The sequence below is a fragment of the Anolis carolinensis genome, chromosome 2, assembly GCF_035594765.1.
Source record: "Anolis carolinensis isolate JA03-04 chromosome 2, rAnoCar3.1.pri, whole genome shotgun sequence".
Classification (NCBI taxonomy): domain Eukaryota; kingdom Metazoa; phylum Chordata; class Lepidosauria; order Squamata; family Dactyloidae; genus Anolis; species Anolis carolinensis.
In genome coordinates this window covers 22,257,682-22,278,776 of record NC_085842.1, presented here as the reverse complement: position 1 = coordinate 22,278,776, position 21,095 = coordinate 22,257,682, and the positions used below count along the sequence as shown (strand labels likewise).

Genomic DNA, 21,095 nt, shown 5'->3' with positions numbered 1-21,095 from the left:
ATATATAGATAGATAGAAGATATTGCTGATATGTTGTCGAAGGCTTTCATGGCCGGAATCACTGGTTTGCTGTGAGTTTTCCGGGCTGTGTGGCCATGTTCCAGAAGCATTCTCTCCTCATGTTTTGCCCACATTTGTGGCAGGCATCCTCAGAGGTTGTGAAGCCTATTGGAAACTAGGCAAGTGGGGTTTATATATCTATGGAATAATGTCCAGGGTGGGAAAAAGAACTCCTGTCTGTTTGAGGCAAGTGTGGAAGTTGTAATTGGCCACCTTGATTAGCATTAAATATCTTTGTAGCTTCAAAGCCTGAGATAGCTAATACCACCCAACAAAGGATTCCCCCCAAAGCAGGAAGCAGCCAGTCTTTGAAGCTGCACGGCCATTCAATGCTAATCAAGGTTGCCAATTGCATCATATACACTTATTTATTTATTTATTTATTACATTTATATCCCGCTCTTCTCACCCCGAAGGGGACTCAGAGCGGCTTACAAATCAAATGTACATACAATATATTATTAGCATAGCACAATATAAGCGTTAAATTACTATATTGTAATACAATAGAGTCTCACTTATCCAACGTTCTGGATTATCCAAGCTATTTTTGTAGTCAATGTTTTCAATATATCGTGATATTTTGGTGCTAAATTCGTAAATACAGTAATTACAACATAACATTACTGCATATTGAACTGCTTTTTCTGTCAAATTTGTCGTAAAACATGATGTTTTGGTGCTTAATTTGTAAAATCATAACCTAATTTGATGTTTAACAGGCTTTTCCTTAATCCCTCCTTATTATCCAAGATATTCGCTTATCCAATCTTCTGCCGGCCCGTTTAGCTTGGATTAGTGAGACTCTACTGTATATAAAACATATTGCTGATATGTTGTTGAAGGCTTTTATGGCCAGAATCACTGGTTTGCTGTGAGTTTTCCGGGCTGTGTGGCCATGTTCTAGAAGCATTCTCTCCTGATGTTTTGCCCACATCTATGGCAAGCATTCTCAGAGGTTGTGAGGTCTGTTGGAAACTAAGGCAAGTGGGGTTCATATCTGGCAAGTGTGGAAGTTGCAATTGGCCACCTTGATTAGCACTGGATAGCTTTGCAGCTTCAAAGCCTGGGCTAGCTAATACCACCCAACAAAGGATTCCTCCCAAAGCAGGAAGCAGACAGTCTTTGAAGCTGCAGGGCCATTCAATGCTAATTAAGGTTGCCAATTGCATCATATACACTTATTTATTTATTTTATTACATTTATATCCCGCTCTTCTCACCCCGAAGGGGACTTCAGAGCGGCTTACAAATCAAATGTACATACAATATATTATTAGCATAGCACAATATAAGCATTAAATTACTATATTGTACTATATCATTATATAGTAATATTATTAGTAATATTACATTTATTATACAATATATAATTAATATTATTATATTGTATTATTATTAGTATAATGTATTAAATTATAATATTATTATCAATATTATATGTATATACAATATATATTTATAAATTATTGTATATTATATATATGTATATGTATATAAAATTAGCATTAGCATAACTTGCCTCAGACAAGAGTTATTTCTCTCACCCTGGACATTCCACAGGTGTTCACATCCATTTTTTAAGTTCAACTCCAGCCAAATAGCTTTGGATAGCAATAAGGAAGAGCTAACACCCCTACAGAGTTTCCTTTTCTGCCTTATTCTAAGCTATTTAAACGACTCTTCACCTTTAAGATTGAGCAGGCGCCATTTTGGCCCCCACAATGGACAAGAAATGGCGCCCTGCCCATCCAGGCCTCCTGCTCTCCTGACGCCTTGAGAGCGGTTTCCCCATTGGACCAAGCGTTCCCCGTTCAGCGGTTTTGGGACTCCAACTCCCAGAAGCCTCTGCTTGGGCTCGCCAATGGGAGAGAACTCTGGGAAGTGGAGTCCAAAACATGTTGGAGGGTGGATGACGTCAGCGCGTACGCTCACGCCCCCACGTTCAGCGATCTAAGTGACTTCAACTCCCAGATGCCTCAGCTGGTTTGGCCTATGATCAAGGATTCTGGGAAGTGAAGTCCAAAGTGGAAGAAGAGGGTTGAGAAAATACTAGTCTAGGATACGCTGCTCTATCGTTTTAAACCTTTAGCTTTCAAACCTTTTTGAGGGGTGGCAAAGGAGCAGAGATTGAAGCCAGATAGAAGAGAAGCCAAGTGAGGTATAGACCAGGCCTGGGCCAGCTTGGGCCTTCTAGGTGTTTTGGACTGCAACTCCCACCATTCCTCACAGCCTCAGGCCCCTTCCTTTTCCCCCTCAGCCGCTTAAGCGGCTGAGGGGGAAAAGGAAAGGGCCTGAGGCTGTGAGGAATGGTGGGAGTTGCAGTCCAAAACACTTGGAAGGCCCAAATTGGCCCAAGCCTGCAATATATAGATCTTACTTCCTATTTGGTTGAAACTTTGGGGGAACCTAAGCTGTGACTTAATTCATTTCCTATAATTTCCCATTCTTCCTTCATTTTTTTCTTCCAGCTTGTTCATTTTGCCCTCTTTAAATGCTTTCTTGCAATATTACCACCTATTTGAAGCCATTAAGGGATCAAAGAGAATGCAAGTACAGTAGAGTCTCACATATCCAAGCTTCACTTATCCAAGCTTCTGTATTATCCAAGGCAGTCTGCCTTTTAGTAGTCATTGTTTTTGTAGTAAATGTTGCAATGTTTTGGGGCTAAATTCGTTACTACATAACATTACTGTGTATTGAACTGCTTTTTCTGTCAATTTCTTGTAAAATGTGATGTTTTGGTGCTTAATTTGTAAAATCATAATGTAATTTTATTTTATGTGTAATAGGCTTTTTTCTTAATCCCTCCTTATTATCCAAGATTTTCACTTATCCAATGTTCTGCCGGCCCGTTTATCTTGGATAAGTTAAACTCTATCTATCTATCTATCTATCTATCTATCTATCTATCTATATTTCTATCTATCTATCTATCTATCTATCTATCTATCTATCCATCTATATATAAGGAGCCCCAGTGGCGAAGTGTGTTAAAGCACTGAGCTGCTGAACTTGCAGACCGAAAGGTCCCAGGTTCAAATCCCGGGAGTGGAATGAGGGCCCACTGTTAGACCCAGCTCCTGCCAACCTAGCAGTTCGAAAACATGCAAATGTGAGTAGATCAATAGGTACTGCTCCAGCGGGAAGGTAACAGCGCTCCATGCAGTCATGCCGGCCACATGACCTTGGAGGTGTCTATGGACAACGCCGGCTCTTCGGCTTAGAAATGGAGATAAGCACCAACCCCCAGAGTTGGTCATGACTGGAATTAATGTCAGGGGAAACCTTTACCTTTATATATATATAGATATCTATTACACTATATAACAAATTTGGAAAAAAATAATTCTGTTCCTGGTCTGATAGTGTTATTTCCTATTTAATTGTGCTATACTTACTTTGAAAGTGGTCGTTATAACCCAGGAACTTCGTTTTCATGGCACAAATTATGTTGAATTGGTTGAAACTTGATGAGATATTAATTGAGAAATTATAGCAAAATGTGCTGCAGGATGTCCTGTAAAAAAAACCAAAGTGTTTGCAGTTTAATCTGGGATCAGATCCTGGTATATAGGGCAGTGTAGATCCAGCCAGAGTGGATTTCCCGCCTCTAAACTTCAAAAATTGTGTTATTATAGGGTTTCTTCCTCTTCTTATTCTCTGCTAACCATGGAGAACATGGAAGCGATCATCCTCGTGATCCTGGCTACCCACAGCTTGGTCCGGCTTCACTTGCACCGGGGGGGTGTCGCAGCCCGGGCCCGGAGGACCATTCGTCGGGTGATGGCCCATCACATCTCGCTCCTCCACCAGCTCCTGCCAGATATCTGCCCTGAGAGCGAGACCCGGCTGATTGCTGAGGAGCTGGATGCTGGGCCGCACCGCTTCTGGTCCCGCCAGATCACCCAGGACTGGTGGGAGCGGGTGGTGCTGGAGACCTGGGACCCCGACCAGTGGCTGCAGAACTTCCGCATGACCAAGGACACCTTCCTGGAGCTCTGTGAGGCACTTCGGCCAGAGCTGCACCGCCAGACCACCACCATGAGGGCCCCGCTGAGCGTGGAGAAGCGGACAGGCATCGCCCTCTGGAAGCTGGCCACCACCGAATGCTACCGGGCAGTGGCTGACCGCTTTGGAGTCGGGCGCTCCACTGTCGGAGAGGTCTTCATCGAAGTCTGCCTGGCGATTGAGAAGCTCCTCTTCAAGAAGTTGGTGGTTCTCAAAGACCCTCAGGAGGTACTTCTGATTAGTTGTATTAGGAGAGCTTTCAGGGCCAAAGCACTGTTCGATTGGCATGTAGTCATCCGGCCAGCATTGAAGACATCCATGCTAATGTTTCCCAAACTCTGCTCTTCCAAGTGTTTTGGACTTTAGCTCTCAGAATCATTTGCCCAGACTGCTAGGAGTTGAAGTCCAAACAGTTAGAGGACTAGAGTTTGGGAATCATTGATCCACATTGTAGAATTAATGCAGTTTGATACCACTTTAACTGCCATGGCTCAATGCTGTGGAATCATGGGAATTGTAGTCTTACAAGGCCTCGAACAAAAAGTGCTGGTGCCTTACCAAACTACAACAGCCAGGATTTGATACCATTACAAATCCCAATTCATATCCCCCAGCAATGAGCCATAGCAGTTAAAGAGGTCTCAAACTATATTCATTCTACAGTGTAGATGCACTCCTTGTGGGGTTTCTCTGTTCCTTCTGGACTGAAATCATCCCAATAGGTTGTGGAAGGGGATGCTTTTTCCCAGCGCCATTTATCCTGAGAATAAAACCATATCTAATTGTTTGAATATTTGATTGAATATTACAAATAACTTGGTAGTAAGCGATGTTTGACAATGGAACCAATTGCCTAGAGAGGTGATAGGATCTCCTTCTCTGGATGTCTATGAAAAAAAGGTGGACAGATACTTGCTGGGGATGCTCTAGGCCAGTGGTTCCCAAACTTTAGTCCTCCAACTATCTTGGACATCAACTTCCAGAAGCTCCGGCCATCTTGGCCAACAGTTATTAATTCTGAGAGTTGAAATCCTGCAAAACATCTGCAAGACTAAAGGCACATCTGTACTATAATCAGTTTGCAGATGAAACAGTCCTGTGGCAACTAAATGCCAGATGGGGCTGATCTAGCTTAACCTAGGGCAAGACTGCATTAATGGGTTAAGCTAACTCGGAGGAAAACCCAAATTCTGCACCAAGACATAGCTGCCTGGGGTTTTGTATTCTTTGTTCTTGTTGTTCTTGCTATCATTATAATCATTTATTTATATAGTGCCATCTTTGAACATGGAACTTTACCAAAGAACAACAAAACCCTTGCCAGCTGGATAACCATCTGCCGGGAGTGCTTTCATTATGTATTTCTGCATGGCAGGATGGGAGTTGGACTGGATGGTCCTTGGGATCTCTTCAGTTCTGGGATTACTGAAAATAAGAGCCTGAGAAGGAACTATTGACTGATTGATTTTTAATTTACTTTATTTTTGTCTTGCTTTTCTCAGATATAAACACCTGAATGTTTCCACCAGTTTATGAAAGGAAAGCAGCATGGGGCTATCCTCTGTCCATATAAATGCCTATGGGACTGATGTATACTTCTCATTGCTAATCTAGACTACTACCTCTTAAATTGTGCGTCCCAACCCAAAATGAGTTCCCTTTATTTCAATGTTGTAGTCACAAAAAATTAGCAACAGGAAAAGTTTTATGAATGTCCCACAGTTATACAAGTCTGTTAGCAACAATGTGCAGTGTTTACAGTGGACTCTGCTGAAAATGTACTCCACAAAAAGAAGGATCAGCCTGTTTAGCAAGCCATGCAAATTTATTTATTTATTTACTATATTAATGGCAGAAATTCAGTGCCAACATACATATCATAGAAAAAATCATAATAACTAAACACATATAGCTATAAATTAAAATCATTAAAACCATTAAACATATTTGAAGCTTCCGAACAGTCTTCAAAGATAACCCCACGTAGAGCGCGTTGCTGTAATCTATTCTCAACGTAACAAGAGCATGGACCACTGTGGCAAATGACTATTTATTTTCAGTAAATGTTTGATTTTTATACCTGGAGTCATGTAAATATTTCTCAAGTGGAGAGGAATGGCTAGTGGAAAAGGTTTAAGAAACCATGATCTAGATCAGGCATGAGCAAACTTTGGCTCTCCTGGTGTTTTGGACTTCAACTCCCACAATTCGTAACAGCCAGTAGTTGAAGTCCAAAACACCTGGAGGACTGAAGTTTGCCCATGCCTGATCTAGATAGTAGTGGGAGTTAAGCACACAGACTCTTTCTAACATTGTCTCCTTATATTTCTGAAGGTCATGGCAGGATTTGCGAATATGCGCTTCCCAAACTGCGTGGGGGTTGTGGACCGGACCCAGATCCCCATCCTCTGCACCGTGCGGAAGGGGACCAGCGTCAGCCAGAAGGGCTTCTTCCCGATGTCGTTGCAAGCCCTTGTGGACCACAGGGGCCGTTTCGTCGATATCGAACTTAGCTGGTGTGGCAAAGATGAAAACGCCTCCTTCTTCCGAAACCAGGTGCTGTGCGACGGCATGGACCAGGGGTCTTTTGTGCCCGGGAATCCCACCTTGACCATTGGCAATGTCGAGATTCCCCCATTGATCTTGGCTGACGCCTCCTATCCCTTGAAGCGATGGCTTATGACTCCCTTCACTGACAACCTCGACCCGTCCAAAAGGCGTTTCAACTCCCGACTGGAGGACTGCAAGAAGATCGCCGAACTTGCCTTCGGGCGGCTGAAGGGCCGGTGGAAATGCTTGGCCACACGCTTGGAGGTGTCGGAAGACAATATCATCCCTGTCGTCGTGGGGTGTGTCGTCCTCCACAATATATGCGAAAACCGTGGGCACGATTTGGTGGATGCGCTGTGTTCGGAAGACCAGAGTGTGTTTGACCAGGCCCCCGAGGGACTCCTCTCATTCCCAACATCGCTTGAAGATCAGCAGAATGGGATGCTAGTGAGAGATACTCTGGCAAACTACTTTATGAATAGTGCCTAACCAATATTTCAAGGACTTTGCTACAACAAAGGCACCATTGTTTCAAAGGCCTTCTTTGGCCATTCAGCTGAGGATGGCGAAATGCTTCCAGGTGAAGATGTATTATCCATTCTCAAACAAGAGAGGATGTCTTAAACGAGCTAGATGTCAAAAGAGAGTGGAGTAGAAAAGAGAGTCTTTTTATGTTATTTCCCTTCAAATAGATATTATAGACCCCCCACTTTTATGAAGGTTGATTATTCACTCTCAAAAAAGAGAAAACAAGAGAGGATCTCTTAAAGAAGCAAAACACCCAAAATGATGCAGCAGTGATACACTAGGAGGAGATACACTAGGCCTTTCACTTTTATGGTGGTTATGGGTGCAGGATCCCTGCAAAAGTACAAAAATGTGATTTTTTTAAAAAAAAAAACGGGTTTTTTTTCTCCAGAGAGGAGACTTTTCTTTAAGAATCTCTAGACAAGTGGTTCTTAATCTGTCGGTGCCCAGTTTTTTTGTCCTACAACTCCCAGAAATCCCAGCCAATTTATCAACTGTTAGGATTTCTGGGATTTGAAGGCCAAAACATCTGGGGATCCACAGGTTGAGAACCACTGCTCTAGATTCTCCAGTGCTATAGTCTGTGGAATCATGCTGGAGGACATATCAAGCAATTCTGAGAATAATCTCATCCACAGCAGTTAAATCCGCAAATGTGGAGGGGTAGCTGTAATTTTTAAAACGTGTAAATAGGACAATAGTTAGCCCTGTGAAAAATATCAAGGGTACAAAACCACTGAAGGTAGTACAACATATCTGGACATCCTAAGTTATAAGGCCCGGTACAATCAGGTGACCATCATATAGGCAATGTGTCACATTTATAAGAATGTATACATCTAGATATGTACAGCTAGATATATACAGCTAGATAACTATTATAAAATAGGAGAAGCATCAACAGTGATAAATCTTGAAATCAGGTTCAATTAAAATTTAAAAATAGCCAATAATTATCCAAATCCATTCATATAGGGTGGAAAGGGGAGAAGTATAATCCAAGAGCTGACATCAGGAGCTGATGTGACTACTCCCATTTCCACAAGTCTTCATCAATGATTTGATGAGCATCGGGAGTTGTTTTTGTTTTTCCCCCCAAAATATAGACCGCTCTCCATATTTGCTGGAGGTTCACAGGACCCTTATGAATGTGTATAACAGCAAATAAAGGAATTGCTTTTTGGGTTGCTGTGAGTTTTTCAGGCTGTATGGCCATGTTCCATTAACATTCTCTCCTGACATTTTGGCTGTATTTGTGACTGATGAAATGTTAGGAGAGAATGCTGCTGGAACATGGCCATACAGCCTGAAAAACTCACAGCAACCCAGTAATTTTGGCCATGAAAACATTCAACAACACATTGAATTGCTTTTTTAAAAATGTGAGAAAACACCTTTCTAGGAATTTCTATATCTTACAGCACAGTGCTGTGGTCAACTTCTACAAGAAACTGAATTGCACTGGAAAATCTAAATCTCTAGGTCTTCATGAGTGACTGGGAAACGTTGACCACTTAGTCACTCTGGAGGATCTAGAGATTCATAGAGAGAATATTTTCAGTCAAATGCACAAATGTGAAGGGGCAACTGTAATGCTAATGATTAAAGATAATAGACTATCCTATTCATATTCAGATGGACTTGGATTTTTATATGATTCCTGCTTCTGTATCTTTATCACTATAGAACAGGCATGGGCAAACTTCAGTCCTCCAGGTGTTTTGGACTTCAACTCCCACAATTCCTGGCCTCGGGCCCTTTCCTTTCCCCCCTCAGCCGCTTAAGCGGCTGAGGGGGGAAAGGAAAGGGCCCGAGGCCAGGAATTGTGAGAGTTGAAGTCCAAAACACCTGGAGGGCCGAAATTTGCCCATGCCTAATATAGAAACTGCTCTTGTTCTATAATTATTATCTAAGTGCAAAGCATTACAAGCACCATGCATTGTTTTTGCAGATTTCGTTTGTATATGGCCTGTGATACTTAGCTATATCTCATCTTCCAATTCTTTCTACTGTTTAGCATCCCTTGTGCTTTTCACAGTATCCTTATTCAAAAGGATATTATTAATACTTTTGGATAATCTCTTTGAAGTGTCTCTCATCTCTTGTTCTCTGGTTGTAGTTTTCAACTTTGCAGAACCAATTGTTTCTAGCTTCAATATTACTTGTACAGAACCAAGACTCCATGTCTATGTATGAAACCATGACTATCACAGCCCGCCACTGTTGCGGTTTGTTTCATTTTGATGACTGTTATATCCGTTTGTTATAAAGTGTTATGGGATGTTGGGGAGTTACTGTTTGTAATTTTTTATAAATAAAATGTAATGAAAAACTTGAGATTATCACCCTCCTTTGCTGCTGCTATGTACAGTTACAAGCTGGGTAGATGCACGGAACGCCATGGATGTAGCATATCTGGATTTAAGTAAGGCCTTCAGCAAGGTCCCCCATAACCCTCTGGAAAACACATTAGTCAAGTGTGGATAAGCGATTGTTGGATAAGTGAGACTCTACTGTATTAATATTATTATTATTACTCTTATTATTATGTGTAATTAATCACCTTGATGAGCATTAATGGCCTTGCAAGCTTCATTCCAACAGACAAGAGTTCCTTCTTCCACCCTGGACCTTCCATAGATATATAAACCTCCCTTGCTTAGTTTTCCAACATATTTCACAACCTCTGGGGATGCCTGCCATAGATGTGGGCGAAAGGTCAGGAGAGAATGCTTCTGAAACATGGCCATACAGGCCGGAAAATGCACAACAACCCATTTGTTAATTTTGAACTTTTGTTGAGGCCATTTCGTATCCCGATCCTGTCCTCTGGGGTATGAGCTCATGCTCTCGATTTGGTGTCATGTTGCAAATCGAGATGAGCATGCCTTTTTGTTCCAGCATCCCTTGATAAAGAGGTTGGATGGCCTGGCAATGAACGAGTTAAGGCGACAGAGCTCTGAGTCCTAGAGTGGCCCCAGTGTGTAGTCATGGAACGTTCCTTCCGGTCTGGGGGAGGGCGGGGCTAGGAGTGATCTGGGAGGGGCGGGGCCATGAGCGCCATAGAAGTCCTGCAAAGAGGTGAGTGAGAAATGCTGCAAGGTTTGCAAGGGGCTTTTCATTTGCAGCCTGAAACTTTTCATATAGTGTCCTCCAGCCAATTACAGAAGTGTGTATATACATACATACATATATATATATATATATATATATATATATATATATATATATATATATAAAATATAATATAATATAATATATATATATATATGTGTGTATGTATGTATGTATATATATGTAGCAGCCCCTTTAAGACTCACTGGCTTCTAGGTTAGCAGGAGCTTTGGTAGATATGGGCCAATATGGATGCAATACAGAATGATATTAGGGCCTCATCCACACTGTTATGTAGTGGAGTTTGGAACTGCACTATATCATCAGTGTAGACAACAGGTCAATCTGCATTCAGTAGCATTACATGAGTCTACAATGACCATTTATATTGCAGTGTAGATGGAGCCTAAGCCTTTAGGTTATAATTCTATCCTGAATTTTATTAGGTCCCTTTTATTTGGGTATTTTAATCTGATGATGCTGTCTTTATAGTGCTGCTGCAGTTCCCCCATCTATGAAGTCAACTGAATTGTACTTAATAATAATAATAATAATAATAATAACTTTATTTTTATACCCCGCCCATCTCCCCGAAGGGACTCGGGGCGGCTTACATGGGGCCTAGCCCGATAAAACAATCAAATATCAATGATACAACAATAAAACAATTATACCAATAAAACATCAATTATCAATAAAACAATCGATAAAATTGACATAAAAACATACAATATTAAAACAGGAGACTAATTCATAAAACCCAGTACTTGGTGGTTGATTGATATTATTACTGTTGTGTTAACTCTTGTTTTATTGCCTTATTGTGTTTTATCTTTTGTATATTGTGTAATGTATTTATGCTGTTGTTTTTGTAAACTATGCTGATCGGGCTTTGCCCCATGTGAGCCGCCCCGAGACCCCGCGGGGAGATGGTGGCAGGGTATAAATAAAGATTATTATTATTATTATTATTTAGGTTATAAGCCACTTTGAGTCTCGTTTTAAATAAGGAACATTTATTTATTTATTTACAACATTTATATTCCGCTCTTCTCACCCCAAAGTGGACTCAGAGAGGCTTACAAGTTATATGTACATACAATATATTATATTATTAGCGTGGCATAATATTAGTATCATATATTACTATATTGTACTACACCACTAAGCTGCAATATTATTAGTAATATTACATGTAATATATATTATTATTATTACACACTTGATCTTAGCCAAAAGACCGAGAAGCGATGCATATTATTATTATTGTATTGTATTATTAGTAGAATTATAGTTTATTACAATATTATGATCAATATTATATGTACATATGATACATTATTAGCATATTACAATATTAGCATGGTATGTTACTATATTGTACTAGACCACTATACTGCAATATTATTAGTAATATTACATATATATTACATATATATTAGTAATATTACATTATATATGGGATATATATACATATATATATATATATACATATATATACATATATATATATATATATATATATATATATATATATATATATATAGAGTAGTGATTTATTTATTGTGTCACAAGGAAACCGAGGATACAGTTGTAATTTATTTAAAAACACAAACAAGGTTAAAAACTTGGCATGATACTAAATGTCCTTTGATCAGTAACTGGCCCCTTGGAGTGCTTCTGGTGTTGCTATAAGAAGGTCCTCCCTTGTGCATGTGGCAGGACTTAGGCTGCATTGTAATAGGTGCTCTGTGGTTTGCTCTTCTCCAAACTCTTATGTTGTGGACTCCACATAGTAGTGATAATAATTGGGCCCGGGCTGTGGTGCAGGCTGGAGAGCAAGCCAGCTGCAATGAATCACTCTGACCAGGAGGTCATGAGTTCGAGGCCCGCTCGGAGCCTATGTTTGTCTTGTCTTTGTTCTATGTTAAAAGGCATTGAATGTTTGCCTATATGTGTAATGTGATCCGCCCTGAGTCCCCTTCGGGGTGAGAAGGGCGGAATATAAATGCTGTAAATAAATAAATATTTTGCTTTTGACACGAAATTAAAATAAATAAATAAATAAATATTCAACATTAAAGCTTTGTATAATCTTGCTCTAGCCTGGAGTCCTAGACTTTGTCTCACATATTGTAACTGTATTTTTCTCCCTTCACAGTGGGAGAGGCATTTGAGCTCAGACGTTTCGGCTCTTCTTGCTTGTTGAAAGTCCTCAACATTGAAGCATTATTTAAGAAGCATCTTGTTAGAAAAGTCTGTCACGCTTACGGAACTTGACAGATAAAGCAGCGGGACTTGAGAGGTGGTGCTGAAAAGCAGAAAGAAGGTGATTTCTTTGCCACAGGATGGCAGAAACTCAAGATGCAAATGTTATGATGGTTCTCATCAAGGAGGACATGGATCCCGAAATAAAGATGGAGGAAGAGGAGGGGGAGTCGACCATTACTGAACCAGGAGACGTAAAAGAAGGCGCCGTTCTTCTGAAAGCTAAGGTGAAACAGGAGCCAGAGGAAGGCCCATCTGGGAACTGGGATGCCCAGTTGCAGGGCTTTTTGATGGGCCTTCAGGCTCATCCTTTGAGTGGAGGAACTCCACAGCTTCCTGAACTAAAGCAATGTCACGATCCAACAATAAGGGCAACTGTTTTCAACAAGTGGGTTTCCCAAATCCAGCCACAAGGCACTGGTGAAATGCAAGACAGTATGACACACAGTGGGAAGAGGGAAGAGGGAGTTCTGGCTGGAGAAGCCGTTCGATCAGAAACACAGCATGAGCAGTTCAGGGCATTGCGCTACCAAGAGGCTGACGGGCCACGGAAGTTTTGCCAGCGGCTCCAAGAGCTTTGCCGCCAATGGCTGAAGCCTGAGAGTCACACCAAGGAGGAGATGCTGGAGTTGGTGACCCTGGAGCAGTTCCTGGCTGTCCTGCCGCCAGATATGCAAGCCTGGCTCCGGAAGAATGGTCCAAAGACATGCGCCCAAGCAGTAACCCTGGCGGAAGATTTTCTCATGTGGCAGCCAGAGGCCAAAGTCTGGGAAGGGCAGGTGAGTGCATTGCCCAATTAATGTCTTTGAAGTGCTGCTGACAATGGTATTCATAGTCAACAGACATACAGTGTTTCCCTGAAAATAAGACAGTGTCTTATATTAATTTTTGCTCCCAAAGATGCTCTAGGTCTTATTTTCAGGGGATGACTTATTTTTCCATGAAGAATTCACATTTATTGTTGAACAAAAAACGAACATTTATTATATAATGTACAGTAGTTGTCATGACAAAGCAGCATAACCAGACAAACTGTGAATCCAGTCAAGAATTTCTTGTTACTACCATTATTTCCATGTACAACACTCTATGGTATGTACATTTACCGATCTTACATGCTCTGGTGTTCTGTTCGTTGGGCATGCTTCCAAACAAAAACTACGCTAGGTCTTACTTTCGGGGGAGGCCTTATATTTAGCAATTCAGCAAAACCTCTACTAGGTCTTATTTTCTGGGGATGTCTTATTTTAGGGGAAACAGGGTAGTTGCTCAGCTGCTTCAGTCTATCAAGAAATTTCTAGTGTGATTTTATGGCCAACTTCCTCCCGAGTCATATGGAGAGATCTAGAGATTCCTATAGAAAACAATTCTCTTGGAATCTCTAGCTTATCCAGTCCTAACTATTTATTAATTTGCAGTACAGTAGAGTCTCACTTATCCAAGCTAAATGGGCTGGCAGAACCTTGGATAAGCAAATATCTTGGATAATGAGGGATTAAGCAAAAGCCTATTAAACATCAAATTAGGTTATGATTTTACAAATTAAGCACCAAAACATCATGTTATACAACAAATTTGACAGAAAAAGTAGTTCAATACACAGTGATGTTATGTTGTAATTACTGTATTTATGAATTTAGCACCAAAATACCATGATATATTGAAAACATTGACTACAAAAAATGCATTGGATAATGCAGAACCTTGGATAAGCGAGTCTTGGATAAGTGAGACTCTACTGTATTTATATTCCGCCCTTCTCACCCCAAAGGGGACTCAGAGCCGATCACAATACACATATACATGGCATACATTCAATGCCATCATTAGACATACAGCACACATGCAGACAGACAGTAGAGGTAATTAAACATTTTCCAACTTCTGGCTTCAGGAGGTTATGCTCAATTCTGGCCACAGGGGGAGCTGTCACTTTATCCATTATGACGTTGAGTCCTTTGTGATCATAGTACAGTAGAGTCACTTATTTAAGCTAAACGGGCTGGCAGAAGCTTGGATAAGCGAATATCTTGGATAATAAGGGGATTAAGGAAAAGCCTACTAAACATCAAATTAGGTTATGATTTTACAAATTATGCACCAAAACATCACGTTTTACAGCAAATTTGACAGAAAAAGCAGTTCAATACGCAGTGATGTTATGTTGTAATTACTGTATTTACGAATTTAGCACCAAAATATCACAATATATTGAAAACATTGACTACAAAAATGGCTTGGATAATCCAGAAACTTGGATAAGCTAGTCTTGGATAAGTGTACTGTATTTCCTCCTTGTTCTTCACTTGCCGGCAGTTTTATGGTGTCGTAAATTAAATTAACCTCCTCGCTTCACTGGTCCCTATGTGTTGTCAAAGCCTTTCATGGCCGGGATCACAGGATTGTGTGTTTTCTGGGCTGAGGATGCCTGCTATAGATATGGACGAAACGTCAGGAGAGAATACTTCTGGAACATGGCCATACAGCCCGGAAAACACACAACAACCCTAAGTGGTCCCTAATTTATCTACTCACAGCTGCATCTGTTTTCAAACTCCTTAGGTGGATAGTAAGATAGGCTATTAAATGGTCGGGTGCTCAATCCGACGCGGGCTTCAAACTCATGATCTATTGCTGCTGGCTATTAACCAGCTGCGCCACAGCTGGGTCCCTATTTCATCAGCTTCCCCTGGAAGTTGTGCTGGAGAACCTCAAGAGAAAATTTCTTGAGAATCTCTTGGTCCTCCAAAATACTTTGTATTGAAGATGCAATTCACATATAACTTTTGCACACCTACTCAATATTTGTTTATTTATGACATTTATATCCCGCTCTTCTCACCCCGAAGGGAACTCAAGGCGGCTTACATAAGTGGCATTATTCCATGCCCGAACAACAACAACAATTAAAACCAATTAAACAACAATTTAAAATGACATATGTAAACATTAGACAATTATTGTGCATAGATTAAAAGCCAGATAATCAGATAATCATATTCACCAATCCAAAGCCAATTCCAACTGTATTGCACAGATAATTATACTGGGCCAAATGCTTCCTCCCAAAGCCAAGTTTTCATTTGTTTGCAAAATGACAATACTCATTTTGTTGCATCCTAACTTTATTTTAAATTTCTACCCCTTAGGGCACAGCCATGACTGATGAGGATTTGGTAAACTTCTCTCAGGACAAACAGGTTCAGGCAGATGTGGTGAAGATACAAATTCTCACTGAAGCCAAGCAAGCGAGTGAAGAGAGTGCGTCTGTGTTGGGTAATTATTATTATGTTTATTTAATAAATCCTGCTTTTTTCTCCATAATAAGAAGACTCAAAGCAGCTAACACTAAAAGCATTACAATACAATTTAAAATATATGAATATTAAAACGGTATTAAGGCTTTTAATATGTTGTAAGTCGCTTTGGGTCCATTTGTGGGAGAAAAGCGGGATACAAATAAAGATTTAGAATTATTATTATTATTATTATTATTATTATTATTATTATTATTATTATTATGACTTTGAATTGATGTAATTTTAAATGGATGTCTTTATAATTGATGTTTTAACTATTTGTTTTATTTTTTACTGTTAATAGAATTGTTGTGTCTTGGCCTCTAATGGTTGCCAATTGTGAGGCTGCCCTGAGTTCACCCCTGGGGGTGAGAAGGACGGAATATAAATGTATGAAATAAATGTTGTTGTTGTTGTTGCTATTATTATTATTATGATTATTATTATTATTATTAAACACCAGTAGTTGTAAAAACAATTAAGGTTAAATTCACAAAACCACAGCAGCCCTTGACATGCTCTTAAAATCCTTCTTAAAGTGTCTTAAGAAGGTGAGTGTCTCTGAGGCATCTTTCTTTGACCTCTGTAGCATTTGTGAAGTTGATTTATCTCTGATTGTTTTGTTTTCCTGAGTTCGGTCTAAAAGTATTGTCTTCACTTATCAGGACTCTTATGTTTATTGTCAAATTTTACAGACATTTATTTTGAGTCAAGGGCATTGCATAAATAAGTATAAAACTGATAAAAGTAGAGGGAACACAAGTGGCTAAATAATTTTGATCAAAAACAGGCAATAGTCACTGCATTGTCTGTGGCTTTCACCAATTTCTCCTCTTTATATGAGGACATTGTGGGCAAGCATACAGATGCAGAGTTGTTTGTTCTGCTCCACAGTCACACAAGGTGGAGGATTCTTCTAGGTAGTTCCATTTAGCCAGGTTGTCTTTTGATCTGTCCACTCCGCTTCTGAGTCTGTTCAGGGATCACCAAGTTGCCCATTCTTGGTTTGCTCCTGGAGGAATACCCTTGGGGGGGTGGGGGGGCATCCATTTGGAATTTCCTGGTTTAGTTGCCCAGAGGGACACCCCTGCTGTTGCTGGTGGTTCTCATGAAGCTTTCCTGCTTCTTAGCGGGGGGTTGGACTGGATGGCCCATGAGGTCTCTTCCAATTCTACTATTCTATGATTCTATGATTTAAATCTACTGGGAGGAGGATCATAGCCATGCAGTGGATGGTTTTCACAGTGTTCAACCTTATTTCTCTCACAGTTACCAGCAACTTCCCATCACAAATCAGGAGAGGCAATGCCAGCTAGTTTATAGAATTTATCAACAGGGGTGGGTTTGAGGCATCCTGTGATTATGCTGCATGTTTCATTCAGTGCTGTGTTCACCTGCTTCGCATGGGCAGACTTGTGCCAAACAGGGCAGGCATACTCGGCAGTTGAGTAAGACAAGGCCGGGGCTGATGTTCTTATTAATTCTGGGTCTGCGTCCCATACACTGCCAGTAAGTTTCTGAAAGATGTTATTGCATTCAGCTACTTTGTGCCTGGTGTTCATACGGTGTTTCCTAAATGTTAGTCTTTGATCTAAGGTGACACCAAGATATTTAGGATGGGAACAATGTTCGAGCTCTTGGACTTCCCAGGTGACTTTCAATTTCCTGTTGGCTTCATGGTTTCGTAGTGTCTTGGCAGCGTTAGACTTCAGGTGGTTCTCTTTGTAGTAGCTGGAATCTTTCAAGACATTAGTAAGTTGGCTTTCGACTGTTTCGAAGTCTTTTGCTTGTGTTGTTAGACCAAAGTCATCAGCATATACGAGCTCTTTTCAAGTGGTGGCTGTGGCTGATCGTTTGTAAAGATGTTAAACAAGGTCGGTGCAAGAATGCTGCCTTGGGGTAAACCATTTTTTGCTTCCTCCATCTACTTTTCCTGCCTTGAAACTCCACATAGAAGCTCCAGTTTTCTAGAAGGGTCTGGACAGTTTTTGTAAAATTTTGTAAGCACTGCTTTTAAACATTTTACAGACATATACATTCTATTATAGTCTATAAATTGTCAAAATTGGATATATCCTCAATATTATCTGTGGAATTTGTGAAAATGGGGTTTAGGAATTGTTTTTTTATGTTTCTTGCTCAACGTTCTGGAGTTGTGATGCCCAAAATTGGACGCAATATTCCAAGTGAGGTCTAATCAAAGCAAAATAGAGTGGGACTACTGCTTCCCCCAATCTAGACACTATGTTTCTAGAATAGAGTAATACATGAAAAGTAAGTAAGTATTTATTTACCAAGGTTTGGTCTGGCCTTTCAGACCATGTTGTGTTGTCTAGTTTTTCCATCTTGGAAAGCTCTGTTTTATGTTTTGTATATTTGTCTCTCTTTCAGCAGATGGAGGGTGGATGGAAGAAAGTGAGGAGGAGAAGAAACCCATCTTGGAGCATCCTGAGCAAATGGAGCTCCCAGTGATGTTATTGAAAACAGATCAAGAACCTAATGAGAGTCAGTATAAGCCAGAGAGGCAGAATGGAGGGGATGAAGAGGAGAGAGAGTGTCAGTTGGTTTGCAAAACCGAAAATGAACCCAACATCCAGGAGGTTCAGAATGTGAAATATGAGGAATGTGACGAAAACTTTGGTCTGAGTTCGCACCTCACAATGCCCAACAGTCCCCATGAAGAGGAGAAGGAGAAGCCATATCAGTGCTGGCATTGTGGCCAAAGCTTCAGCAGCAGCTCTGACCTTCTGTCTCATGAAAGAAGCCACGTCGGGGAGAAACTGTACACCTGTTCCAATTGCGGAGAAAGTGAAAGAATCCACATGGGCCAGAAGCCACACAAATGCTCAACTTGCGGGAATACATTTGGCTGCAACACTCAGCAGGAAAAACAGAGAAGGAAGAAAATACACGTGTGTCCAATATGTGGGAAGGCATACATGAAGATATCGAGTTTCCTTCAGCACCAGGGGCTCCACAGAGGGGAGAAACCTTATAAGTGTTCAAAGTGCGCAGAAAACTTTGGGACCTACACAAGCCTCAAAGTCCATCGGAGAACTCACACGGGCGAGAACCAGTACAAATGTTCGTATTGCGGGATGTGTTTCAGCTGCAGCCCGCACTTGAGAGCCCACGAAAGAACGCACATGGCGATGTGTTCCTACTGTGGGAAGAGCTTCAACAAAAAGTCTGAACTTATCGAACATGAGAGAACTCACTCAAGAGGGGATTCATTAGCCTGTTTTGTCTGCGGGAAAGCCTTTGAAGTCATTTCAGAGCTGGTTTTCCATGTGCGGACCCACACGGATAAGACGCCTGAATGTTCGGACTCCAGGGAAATCTTCCAGTGCTCACAGTGTGGGGATACTTTCAGTCATGGCTCTGCTCTCAGAGTCCATCAGAGAATCCACACAGGAGAGAAGATATAGTGGGAAGTGTTTCGTTTGGCCCCGTAACCTAATGTCATGTGAAGGAATCCACTTGTGTATATGCTCCTGATGTGGGAAAGGCTTCAGCTGTCAATCCGACCTTGTTGAACAGGAGAGGACCTGTGTGAGAACTTTTGGCGTCTCTTCAGTACTGTTAATTTGTATGAAAACTCGCATGGTACAACTGTTTGAATGCTTGGATTGATGTGGGAAAAAACTCTTCAGGAAAAAATGCAACTAATTATGCATCAGGGGAGAAGCGGCACATCCAAACCTGTTTGGAGGAAAGGCTTTCATCAGAGGTAGAGCCTTGCTCTTCAAAAGAAAGATGGTTTCAAAGACATAGATATTTTGAAAGGTCCCTGATATTAAATCTTGCAAGAGACCCAGGAGATGGAAGAGAGATGATAAAATTGCTCCTGCTGTAACAAAAAGTTTCAACTTAATATCTTGCTCTAGTGATTTCTCAAAGAGGAATTGGTCAGACTATGAGGAAACACTAATTGTTACATGGGATGCCCCTAAATCACTCTCCTAGACTACACTGAGGTAGCAAGGAATGTGGTGCTGGTTTGAATTTGATCACATTATTTTTAGAAAAACAACAGGATTATTCATGTCTTGGATCTTATGTTTTTATAAAATGCCAACATTGGCAGTGCTGGGTTTTCAGCACAGGTAGGTCCAGGTTATTAAATATGATATATACATACAAGTTTCCACTCATATTCTTCTGCGTCTGTTTTTTATTCATGGACAAGAGGGGGAAACACTATGTTATCAGCAGACTAATGAAAATAAGGTTCTAATTCTCATTTAATTTGTTATACTTATTGGTAAAAGCTACTCAATAGCACCTTTCTGCAAGTTTTATGAACTGCAGAATTCCAGTGGAAACAATCCTCATCTTCCTCTTAATTTTTTTCCACATGTTGTATGTCTTGTGAGATTCATTTTGTCATCAGATGCAGTTTCTACTCAGCAGATTATTTTCTTTTCAATTTTTTTCATGTCAGGAGCAACTTGAACTGCAAGTTGCTTCTGGTGTGAGAGAATTGGTTGAGGACGCAAGCAGCAGAGTTTTGCGGGGAAGGAGTTTCCAAGCTCATTCATCGCTATGATATGTGCCTAGATTTGAATGGCGCCTATGTTGAGAAATGGTATTTGGGTGTGGCTTTCAACTGCATATGGTAAATGTTTTCTCCTATAGTTTGTTCATTTTTACTTCCAAAATGTAATTTACTTTCTGGATAAGCCTCGTAATATAAAACAACATAAAAACATATCAGTTACTTTAAAAACGTGGGCATAAGTACAGTATGTACAGGGGTGAACTTGTGCACATATTGTGCTACAGCCACCAGGATGACACTTGCGAAAACATGGAAGCTAGAGGATATTCCGAAGAAAGACACTTAGATGGATAAAATAGAAGAGATACATAATATGGACAAACTTACGTTCCTTCTGAAGGAGACGAGAAGAAACTATGTAAGAAGGACAAATTGGACCAAAATAGAAGAATATTTTAAGAAAGTTAGAAATATAGATTAAAAATTTGTGAATCAGAAAAATGTTAAATACAGTGAAATTATGTTTATAGGTAAAGATTGGAAGTTTACTTCCCAGTTTTGGTGATATTTCCCTGAACCCTACTCTGTTTAATGTGTTGTCAAAGGCTTTCATGGCCGGGATCACAGGGTTGTTGTATGTCTTTCGGGCTGTGTGGCCATGTTCCAGAAGTATTCTCTCCTGACCTTTTGCCCACATCTATGGCAGGCATCCTCAGAGGTTGTGAGGTATGGATAAGCTAAGTAAGGAAAGGAAAAGAATATAT

The 21,095-nt window shown here is 40.5% G+C and overlaps 2 protein-coding genes and 1 long non-coding RNA gene across 4 annotated transcripts; 2 read left to right on the top strand and 1 right to left on the bottom strand.

Annotated features, from left to right (window-relative positions):
- Positions 1 to 414: 414 nt before the first annotated feature.
- On the bottom strand, positions 415 to 2,017 carry LOC134297072 (uncharacterized). The gene is made up of 2 exons (XR_010003796.1): positions 1,608 to 2,017; positions 415 to 1,038 (listed from the first exon to the last, which is right to left on the bottom strand). It is a non-coding gene; the product is annotated as an uncharacterized LOC134297072 (long non-coding RNA).
- A 64-nt stretch (positions 2,018 to 2,081) lies between these two features.
- LOC103278110 (uncharacterized) lies at positions 2,082 to 9,486 on the top strand. 2 transcript variants are annotated; one of them, XM_008105847.3, is made up of 3 exons: positions 2,082 to 2,221; positions 3,702 to 4,299; positions 6,406 to 9,486. In XM_008105847.3, the coding sequence occupies exons 2-3, from the start codon at positions 3,733 to 3,735 to the stop codon at positions 7,108 to 7,110; spliced, it is 1,272 nt and encodes a 423-aa protein (XP_008104054.1). In that variant the 5' UTR covers positions 2,082 to 2,221; positions 3,702 to 3,732; the 3' UTR covers positions 7,111 to 9,486. The 2 variants fall into 2 exon arrangements, with proteins under 2 accessions (XP_008104054.1, XP_008104055.1); XM_008105848.3 differs by having other exon boundaries at positions 2,090 to 2,216.
- A 669-nt stretch (positions 9,487 to 10,155) lies between these two features.
- LOC103278109 (zinc finger and SCAN domain-containing protein 2) lies at positions 10,156 to 19,986 on the top strand. The gene is made up of 4 exons (XM_008105846.3): positions 10,156 to 10,230; positions 12,425 to 13,310; positions 15,681 to 15,807; positions 18,222 to 19,986. The coding sequence occupies exons 2-4, from the start codon at positions 12,612 to 12,614 to the stop codon at positions 19,256 to 19,258; spliced, it is 1,863 nt and encodes a 620-aa protein (XP_008104053.1). The 5' UTR covers positions 10,156 to 10,230; positions 12,425 to 12,611; the 3' UTR covers positions 19,259 to 19,986.
- The last annotated feature ends 1,109 nt before the right edge of the window (positions 19,987 to 21,095 follow it).

Bases quoted from the DNA above. Each gene is read 5' to 3' on its own strand.
- LOC103278110 (XM_008105847.3), top strand. From the start codon at position 3,733: ATGGAGAACATGGAAGCGATCATCCTCGTGATCCTGGCTACCCACAGC. The intron at 4,300-6,405 runs GTACTTCTGATT...ATATTTCTGAAG, and splicing joins TTCTCAAAGACCCTCAGGAG to GTCATGGCAGGATTTGCGAA.
- LOC103278109 (XM_008105846.3), top strand. From the start codon at position 12,612: ATGGCAGAAACTCAAGATGCAAATGTTATGATGGTTCTCATCAAGGAG. The intron at 13,311-15,680 runs GTGAGTGCATTG...TCTACCCCTTAG, and splicing joins CCAAAGTCTGGGAAGGGCAG to GGCACAGCCATGACTGATGA. The intron at 15,808-18,221 runs GTAATTATTATT...TCTCTCTTTCAG, and splicing joins AGAGAGTGCGTCTGTGTTGG to CAGATGGAGGGTGGATGGAA.